Source organism: Notolabrus celidotus, chromosome 14 (assembly GCF_009762535.1).
Source record: "Notolabrus celidotus isolate fNotCel1 chromosome 14, fNotCel1.pri, whole genome shotgun sequence".
Lineage (NCBI taxonomy): Eukaryota > Metazoa > Chordata > Actinopteri > Labriformes > Labridae > Notolabrus > Notolabrus celidotus.
In genome coordinates this window covers 18,981,599-19,007,361 of record NC_048285.1, presented here as the reverse complement: position 1 = coordinate 19,007,361, position 25,763 = coordinate 18,981,599, and the positions used below count along the sequence as shown (strand labels likewise).

The following is a 25,763-nucleotide window of genomic DNA, read 5'->3' as shown; positions in this document are numbered from 1 at the left end:
AGACGAGTGACTGAATATATATTTTTTGTATTTTGATTCCTGTGCTTTTCTTTCATTTGAAAGCAAAAAGAAAGGCATGAGTGCTCAAAAGTAAAAACCATGAAAATGAAGAAATACTCCAAGTACACTTTATATCAAAGTTTTATTGAACACACGCACTAAAAAGAAGGTTTTTATGTAACTTTCCTGAGGTTGATGTAACAATGCAATACATGTAATAAGCTACTCCAGCATTTTGAGCACAGAAAATTAAGTGCAAACTTAAAGAGAGCGTTTATGTCGTAGTATGTTGGGCTGAACTTCAAGGCAGTGCATCAAGCAAGCACAAGGATGAACATGTGCTTAGTTGATTTATCATATTCATTTCCCCCCTTATTTTCTCACTCTTCAAAAAGTATTGGTGAAAACTTCAAGAAAATTGGGATTTTATGTATTCTGGTGTGTTTTATGTCGTATTGACTGTTGGCCTGATGGATGTATGTTTAACTGCTGACTGCAAAACAAATGTCCCCTAACAGGACAATAAAACAACCTTACACTTTGAACCATGAGCTTTGTTTTGGGTTGGATGCACCCACTGAAAAAACTTTGTTAGCATACAGTTTTTGTGTCCATGTACACCTTTGCTAATGTGTCCTCCCTCTCCCTGTGTTTCCCTGTGTGACCGGGGTTAATCTGTGTGTAGTCTGAACTTCTGCAGAAGATGACATCATCAGGGTGTACATGGCAGTACGCTGCCCTCATTTGTTCGTTAATATTTTCCAGATGTACAGCCTTTGTCTCTTTAATCCTTCTGTTACTGCACAAAAACACTGGTGGTGATTCTGGATCTACAGGAGTTTGATGCATGTGTGTGTGTGCATGTTGCAAACATACGCAGGTTAACTTTTTAAAACAAAAGACAAACACAAGGCAGTTTAACTGACTTCACATACCTCAGCCAACTAGGCCAAGTAGGAAACCACAGTCCATTAAAAGTCCTGCGCACTGCCTTGTAAGCATTTAGCTGGGCTATAGTTAGGATCCCTGTAGAGCTGCAGGCTGACTCACGGCAGCCCTGTTTGATGTGGTGCAGAGCTCCGCTCGGTTTACTTGGGAAAACACTCTCCTGTTCCCATGGCGACCACAACAGGAAGGATGCTGTCATTCACTGGAGCCGGGTTCTCGGCAAACTACAGCTTGGCCCTCAGGCGCAATGAGAGGGACACAGGGTCAACCTATTTTCTGGCTGCACTGCCCCCTTCACCTCACACAGAAGCGCACATACTGCATGTCTCTCAAATATGGAGTCAGATACAGTCAGAAGGAATGCAAACGATAGAGAAAATATTTGAACGTGCTGCAGCTACAAAACACAAGCGGTCTCTATATACACTATATTCAGAGAGTGTAGTTTGGAACACTCGACAAATTCATCCTGATGTGATCTTATAGGTGAAACCTCAGCTTGCAGATGCAACACCACCACAAAACACGGTCTCATGCACAAACAGGAAGACAGACAAGGCGAGGTCTGAAGTGAGATTGTTTTTCACCTGAAGAAGAACTGAGCCACTCTTACAATCTATTGTTTTCTGACTTATTGATACACTTTGCTGTACCTGTAAGATGATGTTTCAGAGGTCGGACTGCAGGATTGCATGGTTTTTCAGGTGTTTGCATACAGTGAAAGCAGTACATTAAACCGTCATTTTACAACCTAAGGAATCCCCCACAGAGTATTTCTGGAGCAGGACTTAAACATGGACTTTAGGGACTTTCTTGCATCTGACTCATGTTGGTTTCTGTTTTGTTTCTCCTCCATGTCTTTCCCTTTCTCTTTCACTCTTCTCTCTCTGTATGTGTTACAATTGTTTTGCACAGATGTCTTTTTAATTGTGAGAGACATGACACAAGAATTGGAAGTTCTTAGTTTGTTGAAGCTTCATTTCTGGTACGAAACTAAAGACAAGTCAGATCAAAACAGTAACTGATACAAACATTGTGCAACCTTACTGCAACAAGTTCACATTAAGAGCCTGCACACAGACCGAGAGGAATGTCTGACAGTTTTATCTGGCCCTGAGTTGACTGTCCCCGGAGGAGGTAACAGGAAGGGAAGCGGGTTGAGAGCCACAGCACACTGCCAATGCCATCTAGCGCTGAGAGCTCCTCACAGCAGGCCCTGCAGATGAGAGAGAGCAAGCCGGTCTCCACACCTCTCTCTCTCTCTCTCTCTCTCTCTCTCTCTCTCTCTCTCTCTCTCTCTCTCTCTCTCTCTCTCTCTCTCTCTCTCTCTCTCTCTCTCTCTCTCTCTCTCTCTCTCTCTCTCTCTCTCTCTCTCTCTCTCTCTCTCTCTGCCACATCTTTAATGAGTGACCTCCAGGAGGCGCCCTGTGCCAGAGATACTATCTGATCCTCTGGCAGCTGGTTTGTTTAGAAAAGGAAGCTATTAAAATGTCTTTAACTGAGAAGTAAAGTCCTGGGGCAGGAGAGATGTTGAGGGGGGCGATGAGGTGGAGAGAGAGGAAGTTAGTGAGAGAGAAACTGCTGGGAAGAGGGGACATTGTTGAAAATTTTCCATTCATTCACCCTCGACTCACCTCCCTCTTAAAACTCAATCACCTACCCAAAGTCAACCTTACCTTTATTCCTTTTGTCACAATAACCTCACCCTTCTTTACAGCATTTACATCCAGTCATCTTTTAATCATTTTCATATCAGTCCTATGGCGTTTGATGATGGAGCCTTTGAAGCACAATATCTTTAGAATTGGCATCGTTTTTCGTAAATATTCTGGGACATTGTCGCCTTTGTCACCTTGTCAGCTGGTGCATAAATGAAACATAGGTACAATCCTCAGTGATATCCCAAGCTGACAGTGATAAATCTTGTCTCACGGTCAGTCCCACCCCTCTTTATACACAGCACACGTACAACAATACGTAGGGGCCTCATCATCTTTGGGGGTCCTCATGTTTGTGCAAGTGATTGCAAGAGGCTGCCTACTCATCAGGCTGGTGTCTGCTGTATGATACATACTATGCTATGGTAATCAACATACAGTCACATATAGCCTTTATCTGGGCGCCACAACCAAGCAAATTAACCACGCCTGAGTATAACTGGCAAGGAATTGTAGCATTAAATACGTTTTTTAATTGATTTTCAGTGATATTACATGCAGTTAATTAAGCAGTGATCTCTCTGCTTCTATTCACTTTGACAGACACACACTGTGCTGTCCCTCTAGTAATTTCATTAACTGTTTATGGACCTTCCCAGCGGTTAAATGTCAACTTAAGTTGTTTAGTACGTGCTGCTGTGCGTTTGTTTGATCATCTTAATCAATTGTGTTTTTAATATCAAGCTTTCTCCTCATGTGGATTAGCTTCTGCAAAAATAGATGAAGATGAAAACAGACGGTTTTCTATGTTTTAAGGTGATTTAATAATCCACATTGCTGATTGAGAGACTGGGAGAGGTAGGACAGGCTGGTGTGAGCATGAAGAGAGTAGAGATGTGGGTGTGAGGGGAGAGCAAGATGATCAATAATCAGCTAACTTGTATGTATAATTCTTATGATATATATGTATTTTGCTAAATGAAACAAGGGTCTTGCTGCTACTGGTATTTTTTTTGATGTCAGAATAAAGTTTTAAATGTGTATAATAAATATAAGTTACTTATACTTTGTTCTTACAAACAGAGGTTGTTCAGGGTTAGGCACTAAGCTCATGTGCAATTTGATTTGTAGATTGGCAAGCATGCTTATAAAAAGTGCATTTGATCCTCTAGTTATTTATTCTTGTTTTATTTTTATATAATAGTTTGTTATAATCAAATACTGTGGGAAATCTTTAGAAAACAGGCCAGACGGCTGCATTTTGATGTTGCATTTGAACTTGAACTCAGTAGCACCAAATATCTGTTATCAGAAAACATCTCGTACCTCAACCTGTCTCCCAGCCTCTTACATTTAAATAGTCAACAGCTGACTCTGATTTTCTAAATCTACCATCACAAGAGGGAAATCTGGCCTGTGAGTCACAAAAAAAAAGTAGACTAGTTTCATTTAGCAGTCATTCAGTAGCAACACACTCAGCTACTGTACTGTCACAGCGCTGGTGCCTCATTAATTCACTCTCCCACGTGGCATCTCTCCACATCTCCCTGCTGTTCCCTCCTCCCCTCCTCCATGCGCCGTATCAGGCCTCAGCAGGCTAGCACTGACGGCTGAGGTCACCGGCTTCTTACACACTCTGTGATAAATATTTGCTATAAAGCACATCCTCCTGCAAATAAAAAAAGCAAAGCAGTAAAAGTTTTTTGATTTGTGCAGTAACTAAGTACACTTTTAAAATGTGATTCAGAGCTGTGCTTTGTTATTCATGGCTTAAATAAGAAACATATATTACAGGGGAGACTTCATGTACGTAAAGGCAGGAAGCAGAGAGTAAGAGCTGCTCCTTTATGAACAAATTTTCCATCCAAGAGAGAGGCACATTAATTAGAAACAGAAAAAGGAGCTTCACTGCAGAGAGAGAAGGTTATGCCAGTATTAATCTGCACATCAAAACCTGATATTACCAGAAAGAAGTCAGCAGCAGGGTAATAAAAGCCAGTCCAGAACAGTGGTCATGATCTCTCTCACAGCACTGCATGTAGTCGCTGTTTCATTTTACACAGCTGTCAGGCCGGTCCTGTTTCCTGTCCAGGTAGCAGTGTATTCAATCAATAACACAATTCTCAAACTCCTCATGTGAGCCAAGTCAAACTCTGTAACACTCTGAACTCTCCTCTTCTTCCCCTGCATGTCTGAGCCTCCGACACTCGGAAACCGTAACTGCTCCTTGAGCAATCATCCCTTATGATTTCTGTTTCCTGTAATTCTGGGAGCTTGAAAAAGTCGTCCTAACTCTGAACCCGCCATATTCTAACTAAATCAGGCCCAAGGCAGTACTAACTTTCATGCAGACATGCCAGAAATACATACATGTACAATGGGCACAATGCTAATGAACAGTTGGATCAGCCTCATTCCAGCCTGAGTGAAATATAAATCATAAGACTTTATGCCAACCCCCAGTCCACACCCTCACAGCAGAGAAAAGGACCACTAGAATGTCTGGTTCGCAATAAATCATTCAGTCATACCGCCTACATGACACCTACACAAAGCCTACATGTAACCTCTGTGTAACCTCCACACCAGCGCTAACTATCTACCAGACGCCTACTCAGCATAGCTCCCTGCTCCCTGAGGTCCTAGTTTAGACCGAGGACACAGCTGTTCAGAAGACTTTTCCTCATGAGTTTTCATATTTATTATCCTCTCTTACCTTTCCCCCCCTTCCCCCCAATTTAGGGACCCAAAAATCCCTCCTCTGTCTCCCTCTCTGGCAGCTGATTTTTTTTTCCTCCCTTATTTCTTTTGCAGATCCCCTTTCAGCCCTTTGGCTGACGTTTAAGGCACACAAAATTGATGAAGGCACATAGCAAGATTCGGAGTCAGACATACACTGAGCCAGAACTGACTCATAGGAAGGCTTTAAATCCATGAGGATGACAGACAGTCATAGGTCTGAGTAATGTATTCTCACCTTTCCTACCTTCGCTTATTGAACATTTTGGCTTGGGGCTGTGTTTCCAGTGGGACTCCTCTTTGTGTGAGTGAGCATGAATAGCAATGAGTAGAGCTGGCATGTTTGAATCAAATCTTTCTGTACACCTGCCATATAACAGTTTAGCAAAAAATAATTCTCATAGACTGACATAGGAGCTCTATGAGAGAAAAGTCTGTATAAATCAAACATATTTATGAGGACAGCGAAATATGAATCCTTTCTTATCCTTTCTGTTGTGATACAATTATGCTACTAGTGCAAAATATTAACATTTAATTCAATAATAATACAGCTCTCTAAACAGATTACCCTTCGTATCATATCGTATTGTGTCATATCCTTTTGTTTTGTATTGTATTGTATCGTATCGTATCAGATTGCATCGTATCGTATCAGATTGTATCGTAAATTGAGTTACGAAGAGATCCCCACCCCCAGTAGATTGCAATAAACATGATGCTACTCAGCTGCTGGTTGGCCTGTCTTAGCCTAGCTTAGCATAGCTAATGTAAAGACAAAAATAATCCACCCACCACAATCACGTAATATAAATACATCTCAATTTCTTGTTGTCAGCAGAGGTTGCTTAGGATGCAGGCGTTAACCAGTTTCACTATTAACTGCTCCTTTACATGTCATGGTTAATTAACTGTGAAGACTCTCTCAAGAGGGGCCTGCACATTGTGTTTGATGGAACCTGCAGGAAACAAAACTGAGTGACACCAGTGCAAGGTTTTTCCTGCATATAAAAGTGCAAGGAGGCCACTCTGTCTGATTTAGGTACACCCTACAGCCCCTGTCAGAGTCTGATGGTGTTTTCATGAAGAACCCCGTTTTCATATTTAACTGCTAGACCACATCGTTAAACAGTGCAATAACAGACTCCATGATCAGACTGCCATTTTCATTTCAGTGGATAAAAACAAAGTAACAACTCTTTATTATTACGAATACCTACAGAGGCAGAGTGAGACACAGTGGTGAGAGTTCATAATTGCTTAATGGGTTACAATCAGGTCATGTGAACAGTTTGACATGTCAATAACTATATTCCAGACCTAGGAATTGATGCATTATGAGCGTGGTAATCATGACACTGTGATTATTACTCAGACTATAATCATACCACCAAAATCTCTATTCCTTCCATCCCCTATTAGCTACGTAGATCCACTGCCCATTCAAAAGAAAGTTGAATTTAATGAAACAAATAAGTTGGAGCCTTCCATTGGATAATTACTGCAGGTATGAACATATTTCACCTGGCAACAACTTATTTAACCCTAGCTGATGTGGTGAGTAGCTTCTCATTCCTAGAAACAACCATGTCGGAAGACATATCCTGTGGAAAGGATGTTAATCTGTTGAAGAGGCTCAAATTATTGCCCTGCATCAAGCAAAGGAAACAACTAAGGAGATTTGCAAGGGAGCATAAAGATTGGACTGTAGAAATCGAAGAAGGTTGTGTGGTCTGACGAGTCCAGATTTACCCTGTTCCAGAGTGATGGGTGCATCAGGGTAAGAAGAGAGGGGATTCTGGGGATCTTGGGGCAGTTGGCCAGGTCTAAGTTCAGCAATGTTACGTGCCCAAAGAATGAGGTCAGCGGACTACCTGAATACACTGGAATGACCAGGTCTTTCAATCAATGGAGTTTTTCTTCCCTGATGGCACGGGCATATTCCAAGATGACAATGCCAGGATTCATCAGGCTCACATTGTGAATGAGTGGTTCAGGGAGCATGAGACTTCATTTTCACACATGGATTGGCCACCACAAAGTCCAGACCTCAGCCCCATTGACAATCTTTGGGATGTGCTGGAGAAGACTTTGTGCAGCAGTCCGACTCTCCCATCATCAATACAAGATCTTGGAAGAAAATGAATGCAACTCTGGACGGAAGTAAATATTGTGACGTTGCAGAAGCTTACTGAAACAATGCCACGGCAAATGAGTGCCATACTCAAAGCTAAAGGATGTCAAAGAAAATAGTAGAGTGTGCAACCTTTTTTTGGGACGGGCAGTGTGTCTAACAAGCTTTAGATGTGCTGTAAGGTAGATTTTGTTGGTCAGATCCTTTATGCTAAGTTATGGTTAGCTAACTTGTAATTATAGCTCCTATTTGAAGTGGTGCCATGATATTGATATCTTGAACTGACTTTTGGTAAAAGGCAAGTTTTTTTAGAATGTCATTATAATATTTTTGAATAAACAGTTTGTGGTTGGCCTATTAGCTGTCTGAGTTGGTTGAGTCAGCTTCCACCACACTCTGATAGAAGTGGACGAAGAAACTATGACATTACCTTCTGGTAAATTTAGCCTTCAAATTAGTTTTTTGGCTGTACCATCTTGTTTGCAGTCGTTTAACGTGTATTTCTGCTTTAAAGTTTGCCATTTCAACATTGGGCCTATCAGGGGTTGCTGGTTTTCGGAGCCAGCAAGCCTTGAGTAGCCGACTGAAGAATTGCAGATCGTAGCAATGACGCACTGGCTTCAACTTTTCAGCCCTTGGAGTCTGGTTTTTCACAAGCGACAACCTCCGGTCTCAAACAAGAAGCCCATGCGGAAGTGTTATAAACTGCAGTTCATCGAGAATCCACTTGAGGCTGGCTGCAGAAACACCGGAAACCACATAGACACCAATTAAAAAAAGAGGATCTTTGCAGCATTATTAAACATGTGTACAGCCTGGTTAAAAAAAACGGCTTGGCTCTATGTAGCTAATTTCTCTATCGGCACACACTGTACGGGGGTGAATTGTTTTCTAACGCGACAGTTCAGAAGATATTAAGATTACAAGTTTTTGCCCAAATAAGGACATGACTGACTTGTCTCCTGGATGGGAACACATAGCTGTTGGTTAGGAGGCTCAAACTCCGCCCCTTTACGTCACACTCTGCGTGGTCGAGTTCCGCATTTCCAATATGGCTGCCGCTGTCGATTGGCTTCAAAACAGCGCTCAGGAACAGATGGGTGACGTCACAGATACTACGTCCATATTTTATACAGTCTATGGTTTTTCATCAACTTAAGGTCCTTGATATACTAGTGGGCTTAGAATACATTTTTTAAATTGTCCAGCATTTCGACGAATAGTCTTAAAAGATTATGTGCCAAAAATTCAACAGTCAAAAACCTATATTTTGATCCAAAATATTTATGTCATAAGAAGCCATACTTTCAAAGTCTAGGCTTTTCTAAGTCTGTTTTTTTTATGCACCATGACCAGTTATGCTAGCCATATTTTTATGTGCCCATCTACTTAAGGCATCTCGTCTTCTGTAGGTGTAACTATGTGTTCTATTTTTTAACAAGGGTCCCGCCTCTGCAGACATAATAACAGGTGAGCCTCTATATTTCTGTAACTGTGTTAATAGACATGGATAGCTGTGGTGGCTGCTGGGGGAGAAACATTTATAGTGGCTGCTTGTTTCTGACTCTTTGTGATGTTCCTCCTGACAGCAGGGCAGAAAGGCTGGACTTGATCAGACAGGATTATTGGTGGGTCAGCCAGTTGATCAAAGCAAGCAGGAAACTGTTTGACAAGCAGAGCAGAAAGAGACAAAGAGATCTAAAAGGATTCAACGATGGAACCTAAATTCTCTTTTAAGATTTACAGACTTTGAGGGTGGCTTGTAAAAAAGGGAAGACGTATTTTCTTTACATCCAGCCAATTTGTTGCTTAATTAGATCACCCTTGTACTGTTTCACAGGATCCTTCCAGTGAAGAGAGTTAATGAGGGAAAGTCCACATCACGTATAACTGCCACACAGAGTGTTTAAGTGTGTGCGAATACAAGAGGGCGAGGGCAGCGGGGCATAGGGTCGGACGGTAATGGCAGCAGCATATTCAGGCCTCCTACTCTGGAATGCAGAGTGAGGGAGAGACACAACACTTCAATTCACTCGCAGAGAGCGGCTGAACTATTCTTAGGCCAGTATGTGAAGTGGACCCCCTCCTCCTCCCCTCCGAGGGCCATGCAAAGAGTCTAGATGGACGAGTGGACATGGTGTCTATTAAGGTACAGGGCAGGATGGTGAGGTTTTAGAGAAAAAGCGAGAGGATAAAAAAGTTAAGCTCCAGTGAGGCAAAGCTCGGTCAGCTTAGTGTGAATGGAGCAGTTCACTGGCTGTGAAGCCTCTGCAAAGAGTCTTTTGTAAACGTACATTGGCACAATGCATGGAGCCCCAGGGACTCTCGCCTCCTCTCATGTGACTTCTCACAAATACTGACATTCAGACAGCACATATTCTTTCTGGCTTTTGACTTTGCATACCTAGACTAAACAGACCTTATGTGTCTTCAAACACAATTCAACAGCTTGCAATGTGAATCTACAAGGTTGCATGTATTGCTAGAAAAAAAAAAACTAACTTCCTGTGCTCACACACCCAGCACAAACACTACTGAGATCACTGCAGCATCACACAGAGTACAGACAGTGGGGGAATTCAGCTGAAAACAGTGTCACTAGTGACAGTGACAGGCTCAGATTTTTTCTCTTCTCTCTGTTCTCATCTCTTTTGCTTTTATTTCTCGGTCCTATCTGAATGAGTCATTGAGAAGATAGGGAGGCAGACACACACCAAGGCCCTGGCAGTGCACGGTCCTACTGTTATCGGGCAAACATGGCCGAGTTGTCTGCAGCTCAGTCATAACAAATGTCAAAGAGCTATTCATCTCTTGTAATCCCTTTCTCTGTTCTCTTGCATATCCACACACACTGATGACACCAGAGGCATTTGCTCAAACTAACAAGGGGAGCTGAAAAAGAGGGGTGCAATCCAGTTCATTTTCAAGAGAGAGAAAAAACGGAGTACAGGAGTGCAGGCAATGATGTAAAGATTGGATTAGGCAAAGCAGAGAGGCAGAAAGTAAAGGTTTAAAAAAGGTATTCAGATGATAAGTGTAAGAGGGAGACGGGAGGTTTGACAGGAGGAAGATGAATAAATATGTCACCCTGCTGATGTAATCTCCAGAGTTCTATGCACACACACACACACACACACACACACACACACACACACACACACACACACACACACACACACACACACACACACACACTAAGGTTGTACTGTATAACAAAGGTTTGTACAGAAGTACACAGCATGGTGTCTCAGTAAAAGCTTCAAGCTGTGTGATGCAGGAACACAAAATGCACAGCATGAGAAAAGGGACAGAGAGAGCATGACATCCTGTCCCTCAGTGTCAGGCTGTGAATAAAGGTTCACACTCTGGTTTGACACGTTTAGAGCATGGGCTATGAAAGAGATGCAAACTGATGTGCAGAGGGGTGCTGCTGCATGAGGTGCCAAGAAGATGAACGCATGACTCATCACATACACCGATTGAAAACACAACTTTATGTCATGGTGCACATTTGCTGTATATGATCAAAGTCATGCAGTCCAATGTATCATATAGCATGGACTGGGGATGTTCTGAAGTGACTTATTTCGTTTCAGTGGAAAATTTAATTTAGACTATCTGACAGGTCTAAAGGTATGAAAACACTTAGAAAACAGTCAGAAGTTAAGAAGAATTTATTCAACAGGGTTAAACACAGGATCACAGAGTCTGCGGCTAAAATATTAGTTTGGCTAACATTGGCACCATCAGCCCTCAGTCCTCCTGGCAGTTTAACGTTCACATGCCTGTGCAGCATGCGCATTGTTCAAGTCGAGTTTTTTTTAACTGAGTTTTATTCTTAACAGTTTTATTTATTCATTTATTTATTATCTAGTTCAAATTTTAGTCACTTTTATTCTACTGTATTTATTTAAGTACTTATTTATTTATTTTAAGTATAGCATCTTATTTTCTTTTAATGGTTTAATATTTTAGTGTTTTATTATCTTAGAAATGTTTTTTATTTTAGTGATTTTAATTTTCTGTGTTGAGTTTTAACATCTTATTTTACCTCCAGTGTTTCCTCATTAAGATATCATGAGAGCGTTTTTCTTTTTCATAATGTATTCTATTTTAGGTTGTTTTTATGTACAGCACTTTGTGTTACAATGCCATTGTATGAAAACCGCTTTATAAATAAAGTCTGATTGATTGATTGACTGATTGATGATTATATGCCAGTTTAACCTGGCACAGCCTAAGTTCAGCTTTATCTCTATTTGCTAGATTAAAATACCGCCAAACTGCGCCATTCAACAAGGTTTCATCTGTCACCTGTGCTTGTTTACATGCGGGTGATAGAGCACAACATATGACCAGCTCGAACAACTTATTAAAAATAAAATGAATTAAAGTAAAAGAATAAAATAGTAGAAAATTATTAAAAATATCACTGCAGTTTTACTTTTCAAGGTGGTAATAATAATAATAATAATAATAATAATAATAATAATAATGCAATATTTTAGTTACTCATGTAGGGACATTTTTAATCATCAAAGTTCACCAGATATTCACTTTATTCACAATAAACTTATGTAGAGGGATAAAAACTCTCTGTAGCTGATTAGCCAATCAGCAGTAGCCACACTTTCATATTGCATTTAGTATCGATGCTATCATCACTGCATATCCACTTCCCCTTTAAACCCTGATACAAGTTCCGTGAAGTGCTTCTTAATTCATGATATTGCAAAGTTAAAGCCAAAAGCTTCTTCCTCATACACTTTTTTTTTTCTTTCATTCTTATTGGTTAGACAATCCAAATGTGGAGTAAAGCTCACATCATGATACTCCAGGGTGTAAGTTAATACTTGCATTGACAGGCCGAGAAATGTTGCCCCTACTGACTTGTATTGGATGCAGCCATATTCTAACTCTGTGGGAAAATAGCACGAGAATCTTGTCCTCATTCCTGACCTCTTATTAAAAAAAAAAAACTTCTTCAATAATTTGAATCACTTTTATGACTAGTTTTGAGCATGCACACTTAAAAGTATTCACAAGGGACCTTTAATGTCAACAGGACAAAATAACATAATAGTTTTACATAATAACATGAACAGAATACTAGAAAACATGGGATGAATGTGTACTTCAACACATACAGAGGACAAACTGTTTATAACAGGACAAGTTATCAGCAGTAGAGCCTCAGTGTGAATTCTTCAAGGAGAGGAGACCGATCTACCCTCACCCTTGCTCCCTCGTGAATTTGTTGGTCTTCCCCCTCTTTATGGTCCAATTCTCTGAGCTGATAAGACTGTTGATGTCTGACTCAGTTAAAAGCCTGAATCTTGCAGCTACACTCTGATCTTACCTTGCCCTGTCCAGATGTAATAAGAAGCATGTCACAGAAATAATCAAAATCTCCACATCCAGTCTGCCTCGTCTCCAGGTTTGTCTTCTGGCACAGTTAAGAGAATAATATAAGAAGCTATACAAAGCAGCTATTGGACTTATGAAACACTTTGCAACGTGGGAACAGAGGAGCCACAGATGAGATGAACAAGATATACAAGAAAGGGGGGAAGTAGAGATAGGAAGAGAATCAGAGGAGGAGCACTTCCTGTTAGAATTCCATCCCAACTGACCTTTCTCTGTTGCCGTGGTAACAGAGAAATAGCTGTTGGGAGAGCAGACCAATTATTACTGCTAATCTAACCAGTTTCTCTCCTCTGTGAGAATAGGTTTTCACCATTAAATGTTTGATTAACATGCATTAGATGGGCATTTTAGTTAGTGTAATGTACTTAAAATCAACTGAGGCTGCACAATAAACCACAATTCAATAGTTTAATTGTTTGTTTTGTAATGTTTTACACACAACAGAAAGTCTGAATTTATCACAAGGAGTAAGAGAATGATAATACATTGACATGTGGCATTTGACCCTTTGGATGGAGGCCATGTTTTTACACCATTTCAATACAATCAGATGATGCTCATATCAGTTACCTGTGGATTAAATGGTGCAAATTTAAAGCTACAGTAGGCAACGTTATTTCCTAGAAGTGTAGTAAATAAATGTGTCTGATCTCTCTGTGGGTGCCTTCCACTCAGTGGTGCTGACAGCACAGCACACAGTTACATCTTATTAACTTATTTGGGATGTATTCATCGATAAGCTTTCAGTGTTTCTGTCCTCTAAATCTCACATTCCCAGTTTAGTGAAACAGACACTTTGCCTGACAACTGTAGTATGTTTGGTGCATCATTTGGTGGGAGGGGCTTAGTGGAGTGATACCAGATAGCAGGCGGAGAGTTGGAAGGCAAAAAATGACTGCTGTTGGATTATTTTGAATTCAGGAGGGATGTTACGCAAACAGGCATTGAGTAAAATTGGCTATATATAAAGATGGATATCATGTCTTCACCTCCTCCTCCTGTACAAAAAGGAAACCAAAATACCCCCAAATACATCTTGCACTGGTGAATATTTTGGAGCCAGAGTCTGCGCAGTAGGTATAAGCTGGTAAAGCTGCCTTAATGTCCCACCTCTTGTGCTTACCCAAACACACATTGTAAGGAATAGCTCAGTTTATTGGAAGTGTGATTGTATGAGGTACTGGTCAATAGCAAGTGTATTACCCACAGAGGATGCTGGTCAGCTCAGCCCTTTTGATGAGAAAGCCGCCTGTGAAACGGAACGGGAGCAAGGCTATCAACCCCTAAAGATGGGGTCAACTCTACCACATCTGAAGCAGCTAAGATTGAAAGGTGCCACAGAGGCTAAGTGGGCTCGTGTTTGTGACGCGTCTTGCCATAAATCCAAATCAAAGTCCCAAGAAAGTTTTATATTTATTAACAAAACACTCAAAATAATTAAATAAAAACATCTAAATAAACAATAATAATGACGATGACAGTGGCGGTCAACAAAAAATATTCAACCCCACTCACCCTCCTTGTATACCACCTGCCACACAACTGAACAGGTTAAAAGGTAAACCACACCCATGAACCCAAAACCGGAAATGTAAAAACCATAAAAAGGTAATAATCATGATTAACAAATAAGACATGCAAATCAACATTATGGCCCCTACAACGGCATTTAGCCAAATTGAACAAACTCCACCCAAAGCTCTATGTGACATGAAAAGGGCAAAAATGTAACGGCTGAAAAATTACCGAATAGTGCACTTATACCAAGAATAGTTGCTTCCTATTCAATAGGGTTAGCTGTTTCAGTCCCTCTACTGCTCACCTTAGTTATACTGCTGCCTAGACTCAGCAGGGGAAATCAAGTCAGCAGCGGTATCCTCTTATGTTTTAGTGTTTGTTATGTTTTCTTTCGTCTTTAATCCCAAAGCCTGATTACATGACCCTTTACAAAGCATTAAACACAAGTTAAAACCACACCCCTTAGAAAAATGAACACCTGGACATAAATCAGCATGATAAGAAACAACTGTTAAGACAGAATACAATATTTGAGAAACATATTTGACATGTACTCTAATTTTATAGTTTGGCCCATGTTCCATCTGTTAACATGGAGGAGGCTTGGTTTGAATTGTGACCTACACTGCAGCCAGCCAGAGGAGCACCAAATGTTTCGGGAGCTGTTATTTCATCCTTTTTTTTGTCATTTTGTAAAATACAAAGAACAGCAGAAAGTGAGCTACAGATGATACACACGCTTCATTTGTTGTTTATTTATCGCACTCAATGTCGCTCATACAATATTAAAGAATCTATTGCATATTTTTCTTATATTTTGCAGGCCTCTTCTTGAAGCAAAACAGTGCACTGTAGTCAAATCAAGCTAAAACCACACTCATCCAAAGCATTTACATGTGCATGATGCAGGATTTATAAGAAGCATGCTGGACAGGTCAGCAATCACACACAACACAACCCAGGCGGCCTCAAAATTATGTGAGAGAGAGCCGAGTCGGACTGACAGCATGTCTCCAAACCACCCCACTGCACCCGCAACACATCACTGGGGCATGCTGGGTAGACGCAGACACCCCTCTGCCCCCCCGCCAACAACTGCCTGCTCCACACTGTCTGACACACATTTTAGCTCCAGACAGACACACAGACATGCCCAGAAGTGGTATTTTACTAGAAGCAGACACACACTCACAGAACATGACTAGTATCATCCAGAAGACAAAGAAATAACGGCTGCTGTACATGCAGATTAAGAGAGAGCAGACTAATGTAATGAGACAGGCCAAAGGCAGTCCAGTCTCTAGAGAGAGAAGAGAAGAGGCGAGGAGATCTAAGAACAAAATCTCTTTTCTTCCTTTGTTTACCCCTCAAAGTTGGAAGAGAACTTAATTAGATAACAAACTGCATAACGCCTAAAATTGAAACTAAAAGGGAGTCAATGACTTCTAGAATCATTTTAACACCCAGAGCAAGCTTTGGATTCATAACGAAAAAACATCAGCAGAAAGGAGAAGTACTTAAACTTTGACCAAAGTCTGACCTTCTTTATAGCTAGCGTGTGTGTTCACCTCTATAGTTCAGGGCCAAAACACACATTCTTTTCTCTGATGGTTTGTTCAGGGGAGCAGTAGCATGCACATGAGCCCGGAGGTGGACCAGATTGGTTGAAGACCACCATGCTAAATTGTTTTTCATGTTTAGGCTCATTAAGTACATGTCACTTAAATTTAAAATCACTGTCAGCCAGTTTCCAAAGCAATATATGTCTGCTTTTAGAATGATTCAATAACGTCTTGGCAGAAGACATCCTGCTTGCAGAATAATTAGAATGATCAAGCAATTTAACCCATAAAATATGCAAACATATCAATAAAAAATTTTTACTTGACATGTTTGGGTTTTTTTAAGTTATATTTTTGGGCACTTTTGCCTTTATTGGATAGGAAATCTGGAGAGAGACAGGAAATGTGGGGAGTAGGGAGAGGGGGAAGATTTGTAGTAAATGGTCGACCGGCTGGGAGTCGAACCAGCGACCTCTGCGACGAGGACTGTAGCCTCTATACGTAGGGCGCTTGGACCGCTAGGCCACCAGCGCCCCAACTTGACATAGTTTTATCGCAACATTGATAAAGTATACACAAAAATTAATCAAAAGGAGCTAAAATACTAGTTGGAATAAATAACTCAAAATCATTGACAATAGCAATAAATGTATTATTCCCTGTCTCATTTTGTGTTTGCTTCATTGTTGATTTCTAGCCTACATGGCGATGACTTCATTATTGGGGAAATTTGACTTCTCACCAGTCAAAACGAGGGCATTACCTCAGGCACTTGGGGATTGTGATGGGTGTTTTAACCATTTCCTGCCATGTAGCCTCAACAGCGATCAATAACCATGAAGTTTAACAATCAATCTATTGACATGACAATTAGCAGATGATTAATTGAGAACACATAAAGTTATAAGCAGCAGGGACAAACCATTTAAGAATTGAATGGTGGATGTAAACAGCCATCTTTAAACTTGCTTTGAAAAATAGTAAGCAATAGCAAAAAAGATACAACGGTTTGTGGCTATTAAGCTACAAAAAAATGATATAATGATGGTACATTTCCGGATTACAAGCCACCGTTTTTTGTAAACAGCAAATACTGGTGTGCAACAAATGGAAAATTCCCAGTCAAAGGCTCAAATATGGGGTTAGGCTCCAACAATTGCCAATATGTGATCAGGCGTGAAGCTAGTACCAGAAGGGCACTAAGGATGCCAAGTGCAAGGAGTGGCCTTATCTGGAGCCAAAGCACGGACAGGGCCAGGGTGAAATAGCCCCAAACATAAGGATACAGAGTGGAACGTGTAGGAGCATGCATATGGCTCAAAGCAACCAGGGCTGGTGACTGCATACAGGCAACCTTGTGCTAGTGGGCAAATAAACCCTGAGCTGCAGAGGGGTGGCAGAGTGGGCAACTTGGCCCCGGTCACTGGCTGTGTGGAGAGTGTGGCTGGCGTCCTCAAGGCATGGCATGACATGTGGTTCGTCCCAGCAGGCAGCCGGAGTCAATACAAGAATGACACTTGTGTCTACACTGCAACGCTGCTCACTTTTGCTAAGAGGCATAATAAGCACACTCACTGTTACTGCAGTAATGGGATTAGCAGTAATATATTACAGCTAATCCTATTTATTATGCAGCTTGCACCTCAGGTATGTTTGATACAAAATCTGCCTTATATTTCTGTCTTTTTTTATTAAATGTTGATGTATTTTGGTGCACAGCAGCTCAGAGCCAGAGAGAGAGAGAGGCCCAAAAATATGTAATGGAAAAGATCCCATGGTCACTGAGGCAATAAGCTCTTTTTTTTTCAGAAGCCAAAACTAAACCACCATCACATCCTCTGTTCTTGTATCTGTCTACTTCCATTCTGCTTGCATATTTGAGGACGGGTGGGCTGACCACTGTGAGAAACAGTGAGGCAGTCAGAGAGCAGTGATTGCTTTCACAGAGCACTTCATCAGAGGTAAAATGCAGCATGCACCAGAGGTATTTACCAGGTATCATGTATGCTATACACACAGGAAACGCACACAAGCTCCAGGAACAGCTTTAACCTGACCCCTGCAGGGCAGAGGGGCAGTGAAACACAGTGTCAGAACTTGACTTTAGAAGAATGTGCATCAGCATTCACAGATGAGGAGTAAAAGTCAATGGAGGGATGGGGGCAGCTCTAAGCGAATGAGGAAAAAAAACTGGCTACTCTGAAAAAGAGAAGGGGTCAATGGGAGAGAGAAAGAGGCTCACGCTTCATTGAGTGTTGTGCCATAGGGCCTGATTCTGCTGACCTGGTTTCTTTCTCCAACAAAGGCCATGCATTAACACACTCACAAAAAAAGTCCACACATACACAACGCCTATGGACATTTACACACCCACTTAAGCTAAGCCTGGGCAAACATTTACACACATGCTTACTCTTCTATCCAGCTATCCCTCTCTATCGCTACCTGACCACATCTCTCTATCTCATCTGTACATAGACTTTCAAGTTTACTTTTACAGAATTGATCAAGAATTGACACCAGCCAGTCTGTCTCCTTCACTGGAGGATATATTTTGCATGTACCAATAAAGATCAGAGTATTAGTCATTTGTTTCTGTTTTGGTTCACACTATCTCAAAAAGCAACTTCGCACTTTTGTGATAGGTTGGGTGTTCCAGTAAATTTTGCACAGGGGCAGATGAAGTGATAAATACATCTACATCAGCAACAGATAGTGTCAACCATCTTTTACCATGCTCTTTAGATTGTGATAATCTTGTGTTTCAAAGTGTATGAGGCTGCTGTGGGCTGATTTAGTACTTGATTTAGAGTTTGCAATGAAGTTTTTAATAAAGTTTGAATTGAAATGAACTAAATATGACATTTTTGTAATCAGGGTTGCATAAACAACCTAAACTTAACGGATTTTTATCAACTACAGAAGCGAAGACAGTGAACCCCTGTCTAGTTATTTAATGTCTGTATCAATTAATTTTGATATGCAACACGTAGAGGGTTACAGAGCCTCATCCATACTGTTTAAACCTGATAAAACATGCAAACCGTTCAAAACTGTCAGATTTTACTACTATTATTTCACATCTCAAAGTGCAGCTGATCATGTAAAGTCCTGTAAAAAATTGAGTAAAGGGTGTGACTTCAAGCAACTAAAGTGCCTCTAGTTTGAAGCTGAATTACCGTGACAACCCCCCTCCATCTATCTCCTCCTGTATATCTCTCACTTCCTTTTTCAAAACTTCTCCCTTGCTTGTCATGTCCATGCGTGAAACCTGCTGCGGACTCAATGTGTCACTTCTGCTGCAGGGCTTTCAGGCAAGGCAGTGAAGCCGAGTGTGCGATTACTGCACTGCAACATGTGTATCTGTGTTCTAAATGATACCAACACAAGGTGACCCACCAGTCAATTTCTACATGCAACAAGGCAATCAATAACACTACTGTGTTGTACCCCCATTTGACAAATGCATACTGTCAGTAAATCCTTTATTCTCAAGGCTCAGGCTATTCTCTGGTCCACTCTGCTGATCCACTGATCCAGTGCATATAGAAAATGTCTATTTTCTGCTGAGAAAAATATGGAATAATAGAGCTTTTATTCACTTTCACTCTTTTTCTTCTCTTCTTATGCTGCATCCCTTTTGAAAACTGTAAGTTGGACTCAATTTTTACTCTTAATTCTAATCAAGTCTCACTCTGCTCTGTTATGCGGTGTCCCACTGACACACTAACACCAAAGTGAAGAGGATGTAGAGTAGCAGCAAAGAGACTCGAGTGGAGTGACCTTTCTCTATGCTAATCTCTACAGAATGGACAAGCAAACACACACACACACACACACACACACACGCACACACACATACATACACACAAACACTCACACACGCAAAGGTAGAGGATTTGTCCTCTGCCACATGAATGAAAAGGACATCATCACAACACAAATCCTTCTCCTGGTGCGTGTATGTGCGCGTGCACGTAAGAGGGTGGCTGCTTTTATCATTTCATTTTTCCATGCATGGATTTCCCCTCCTCCCACTATCTTAAGTGTCAATCAGAACCTCATATTATACAGCCTGACACACCCACTGGAGAGCACATTTCACAATTCACGACATTTAAATAGCACGATAATAGAATTAGTCGTAAATCAAACCCAGTGGTAGATTTTTTTTTTCACCCTCTCAGCTCCTCCCTCCATCTTTTCCATGCTGTTTGTGCACCGCTGTGCAGATGCAAACCGCTGCCTGGCTCATGCCGCATCCCACTATCATACTACAACCACCAAACCGCTATTTAGCCTACTGCATTTCATTCACTTCAGCCCCAGACACACTGGAATAAACTCCAACCCACATGGGGATATGATAGGCTCTACGACTTTTCAGCCACAAAACAAGCCAATAATAAGAGTTCTTCTCTCAACAGTAGAAAATGAGATAATTCTGCACCTCCTGCAGCGTTATCTGCGTTAAATGTATTGAATTGTTCCCTCCTGCATGATCAATAGACAGAGGCTGAGTAGGACTGCTGCACTGTGCAATTTCAGCTCATCCATTGCAAGGAAAGATGCAACATGAATGCCAATGTCAGGTCCGCGATGCAGTGGTGCAGATGATACCAAATCTAATATATTCCAGATGTAAAGCTTCAAAGGTCGTGGCTTTAAAAACCTCAGAACAATACAAAAAAAAATGTAAGAAGAAGAAGAAGAAGAAGAAATCCTTGGGCCCACAGGTGGTGATGCCTTTTTCACCACCACCATGTTTTTACTATTCATGCAGCTCCACTCACCGTCACTGCAGAGTGTCTGACTGCGTTGCACGCTGTCTGCCGGATCTCCGCCGCGCTCCCCGGTTTTAGAAGGTTCTTGGTGAATCTCCGGGTCGATTCGGCTGCCATCTCCTCATCTGAGCGGTCCCCCGGTTCACCCACAAATCACCCTGCTGGTTTTCCCCCTGCTGCAGTCAAACCTGGTCCTCCTCGCTCCTAACATGAGCCGACTGAGCTTGTGTTTACACACACATTCACACACTCACACGTGCACATACGCACACACGCTTCACACGCGCTGTCCGCCCGTACACACGCAGAGCAAGGAGTGTGGAGGATGCCAGTGCGCTGAAATAGTGTCAGACCTGACAGAATTAAAGACAGTACTTCCGATTATAACCTTCAAAATAAAATAGCTTTAGTGAACTCCAACAGGATTGACCTTTGACAAAGAGTTACAATGTTACAATGTTACAATGTTACAATGTCATTTAGCAGACGCTTTTATCCAAAGCGACGTATATATGAGAACAAGAACAACACAAGCAAAGATCTAGACAAGAGGAAACAAGATCAGTAAGAGCAACAAAGTGCTTCAAGTCAATTTGGGTGCAGGTACAGCCAAGCAGTGTAAAGGCAATGCACAAAAGTAAGTAAAGATTTTTTTTATTATTATTATTTTTTTTCTTAATAAAATAAGGAACATCTACACTAAAGCAACCAAACCATTTAAGACCTTCCATTATCTTCATCAACAATTAACATCAGCACAATAATGACCAAAGTACCAAGTGCTGGGTCACTCAAGACCTGAACACAGATTCCCAGAGTAGAGCAGGACAGTGTGAGTCAACTGTAGCTGGAAGACATGATCTGCCACTGGGGACAACAGTGGAGAACAGTCTAGCTAAGTGCATAGTGCTTCCTAAAGAGCTGGGTCTTTAGCTGTCTTTTGAAGGTAGAGAGGGACTCTGCAGATCGAATGGAGTTGACCAATTCATTCCACCATTTAGGGGCAACAGAAGAAAAGAGTCCAGCCAGTGATTTTGAGGCCTTGTGTGCTGGAAGCACTAGGCGCTTTTCAGAGGCCGAGGGTAGCGGGCGAGAAGGGCAGTAGACCTGGCTGCTGCGTTCTGGATCATCTGTAGAGGTTTAACCGTGCATGCAGGGAGGCCTGCCAGTAGAGAGTTGCAGTAGTCAATGCGTGACATTACAAGAGCTTGAACCAGAAGCTGTGTTGCGTGTTCTGTCAGGTAGGGTCTAATCCTCTTGATGTTATAGAGGGCAAAACGGCAGGACCAAGCAATCGAGGCAACATGAACCCTGAAGGTTAGCTGGTCATCGATCATGACACCCAGGTTCCGGGCAGACTTAGTGGGCATGAGGTTTTGAGATCCAAACTGGATATTGATCTGTGGGTCCACAGTGGGACTGGCTGGAATGATAATAAGCTCAGTCTTGGACAGGTTGAGCTGTAGGTGACGTTCCCTCATCCATTTAGAAATATCAGCAAGGCAGGATGAGATCCGAGCTGAGACAGTTGTGTTGTCAGGTGAAAAAAACAGGAAAAGCTGTGTATCATCTGCATAGCAGTGATAGGAAAACCCATGGGAGCGGATCACTGCACCAAGTGATGTGGTGTATATTGAGAACAGGAGGGGACCAAGCACTGACCTTTGAGGTACCCCTGTTGATAAGCCATGCATATTGGACACTTCTCCTCTCCATGATACTCTAAAAGATGTCCCTGTGAGGTAGGACTTGAACCACTGGAGGGCAGACCCTGAGATGCCAGGTGAGGAGAGCGTAGAGAGGAGGATTGGGTGGTTTACTGTGTCAAAAGCAGCAGACAGATCCAGCAGCAAGAGAACTGAGGACTGACCTGCTGCTTTAGAGTTATGCTTTTATTTTGAAGGCTTAGCGCATCAATTGCGGGGTAGTTCTTTCTGAGTTCTTTTATCTTTTCTGTTAACTCGACATTTAAAAAAGATCATTTTTACAGAAATTCCTAAACTGAGCTTAATCAACATGTTTTTTTTCCCACAGTACAGTCCATCACAAGTAAACCAGATTATCTCTGCAGTCTGCAGACTCATTATTCATCAGTAGTCTAACCGGCTAAACAGCTGACATTGATTTGACCAGGGTGTTTGAGGCTACACGGTATACATTATGGATCTCAAGGGGAGCACTGAAATGTCAACTACTCATCTACACTCTAGTCACGATGGAGTGAGAGCAGAGGAGAATTTACAGTGGATGTTACAAGATGTGAGAGACAAGCATAACAGCGACACACAGCGGTAGGGAATGGTTATGTCACTTTTTAATAAAGCCATTCTACTGTACTATCTTCGCATCTTTCCTATTAGACTACTTTGTCTATTGTCGTAGACCAAAACACCAGGGCAAATTCCCTTTATGTAGAGGACCCGCCTGGAAACACTCTGAAACATCTGACCCTCATAAACTGCATTAGTTTGTCACTGACATGAAACTTCAGAGTCATATCGTAAAGATGTTGCTCCATAGACACTGTGTTGCTGTCACAGTTGTTTTTTAATTGAGAACAAACAAGTAAAACTATCAATCAAATCACAGTCACATTGTGGTCATACAGTAGGCCTGTATGGTTGTGGCTTCATTATAGTGTTTCTACAAACTGTAAACGCAGTGCTCTGCCTCCCTCTTGTGTACATAAGCAGTATTGCAGAATAAGTTAAATGCTGTCTGTGTTAATTTTAAACTTATGGTTAGTTCATCCAAATCACATAATATAAGTTGCAACCATGGAGCCAGAAGCCTCAAGCATGAGCAGTTTAATCCGAGCACATGACTATACATAATTAAAATTTGGTTTTCCATTTCTGATACCTACCATTTAAAATTTGACTGGCCATAATTTAAGTTGTGATATTCAAATTACATTACGGACAATTCAGATTTTTTTATTTTTTGGTCTAATTGATTGTTTAGGTTTATTTTGGTCTGCGTCAGCAACCAACACGTCCCTCCACAACATAGGAGCCATGTAAAAATTAGAAATAAAAGCAAAAAACAAAACAATTACTGAGGGATTCATCAAAAAATATATATACAGCATATACATACACACACATATCTATCTGTACATGCATACATACACATACACATGCATACATACATCATGCATACATATACATATACATATACATATATACATGCATACACATACACATGCATACATACACATACACATGCATACATAAACATATAAACATGCATACACATCCACATATATTTTGGCCAATTCCATGCTGACCAAAAAAGGTGTAGGCTGAAGCTAAGGCTTATCCTGCCTATCCTTTAACATAACTTATACCTTATAGGCAACATTGTGAAAGTAATTATGTTATTTTTTTTAACAAAGCACTCCACAAATGTTTCCTTCGGAAACAAACTTATAAACAAAAAAACAAATCCCAAAACAATTCAATCTCAACAAGCAGCAGTTCAGAAATCTTAGTGAAACCTAATTTAAATTAAAGTTTATAATTCATCCATATATTTATTTATCTGTTTGTTTTTAAGCATTTTTTTTTCAAATGCACATGCATTTTCAAATGATCTTAAAGGATAATCACAACTGGTAACAAGTAGATATCTGGAATGGGAATGGCTAACGTGACATCATAAGAAATATTTGTTATAAACATCTATATTGATGGCAAATGTTTTGTCATATTATAAAATAGCGGGACGACTCAATAATACCATCTTACACGTGAAAATCTCATCAGGCAAATTTTCACCCTAAATGTAATAATTTTGTTTGTCACTTCTTATAGCGACTACAAAGAGCCAAAAGCCGCTGAGAGGCTGACGCTGGGCCCAGTTATTGCCAGACGCGCTAAAGCAAAAAACACTATGCACGAAAGTAAGTTTAACCTTTTATTACAAAAAAGGATGATAAACTCATGATAAAGTGCACAAACAAAAAATGGAAAAGTAAGTGATAAATAAGCGAAAAGCATGCGTAAAGCAAGCGTAAAGAAAGCGGTCAACAAAAAGTACGGAGACCCAGCTCACCCCCTCTCTCTACCTTCCAAACAAAGGAACACAGGTGGCCTAAATGAACTCAGTATCCCCGCCCCTAACACATGACCCGTAAATAACCTAATTAACTAATCCCACAATAAACTATATTGTAAACAAACACCATAATAACACCCCAAAAAGTATACAAACAATATCCTACCCTAAACCTCAAAATAACATAATATAAACACTTGGACTCCCTTCATGGCTCCAACACTTCTTATTTGCAGTATTGTTGTCACACAAGTCTTCCTTCCTTTTGTAGTAATAATTAATTTGAATGGGTGAAACAGCGCCCCCTCCCGAAGAAACACCGATAATGAAGGATATTTCAAAAGCTGAGGCCCATCGGTGTCAAATCAACAAGGTTTCAAAAATGTCTCAAAATGACACAAGCAGTCATTCTAACAACCTGAAGCAGGCCTGACGGTAAATGGACATTTGTCTTAAAATAAAGGCAACTATGAAACTAAGTGGAAACTTTCTAGCCTCTCAAACTAAAGAGGATTACTGAACTGTTGAAAGCTAGCAAGGTGAGACAACACCTAGGTTAGCTTACCACCAACTTCAGTATTGTTGAATTCAGCTTAAGACAATGGGCCTGCTATATAAATCACATTGGAGTTTAAGGCTGAAGGAAAGAGGAGATGAGAGATGTCACACAATGGAAAATGTATGGCCCTTGCCAAGAATAAGGTGAGTCATAAACACCATTTGTCTTTCTCTGGGTATCTCTCTGCTATGTGGTTCTTGGCTGTGTGCTAGTTGGTGTTATGAAGGTCACCAAGTAGTAGGTACACATGGCCTGGATACTAGCATTTGTGTTCCTCTGAATAACTTGTCCAGTTATTGCCAGTATTGGTTATGTGCTGATTTGTTGCCTTTGTCATTCTTGAACAAGTAATGTTTGCTGGTTACTTGGGATAGA

At 41.0% G+C, this 25,763-nt stretch overlaps 1 protein-coding gene across 4 annotated transcripts in view; it reads right to left on the bottom strand.

The window, feature by feature from the left end:
* dock10 (dedicator of cytokinesis 10) overlaps positions 1–21,137 on the bottom strand; it is a 75,705-nt gene extending 54,568 nt beyond the window's left edge. For 2 of the 4 annotated variants that reach the window (XM_034701271.1, XM_034701272.1), the window contains exon 1: positions 20,780–21,064. In XM_034701271.1, coding sequence (XP_034557162.1) covers positions 20,780–20,887 — 108 coding nt within the window. In that variant the 5' untranslated portion in view covers positions 20,888–21,064. Of the gene's footprint in view, positions 1–20,779 lie in introns of all 4 variants that reach the window. The other 2 variants (XM_034701274.1, XM_034701275.1) reach the window with 2 other exon arrangements.
* Positions 21,138–25,763: the final 4,626 nt, after the last annotated feature.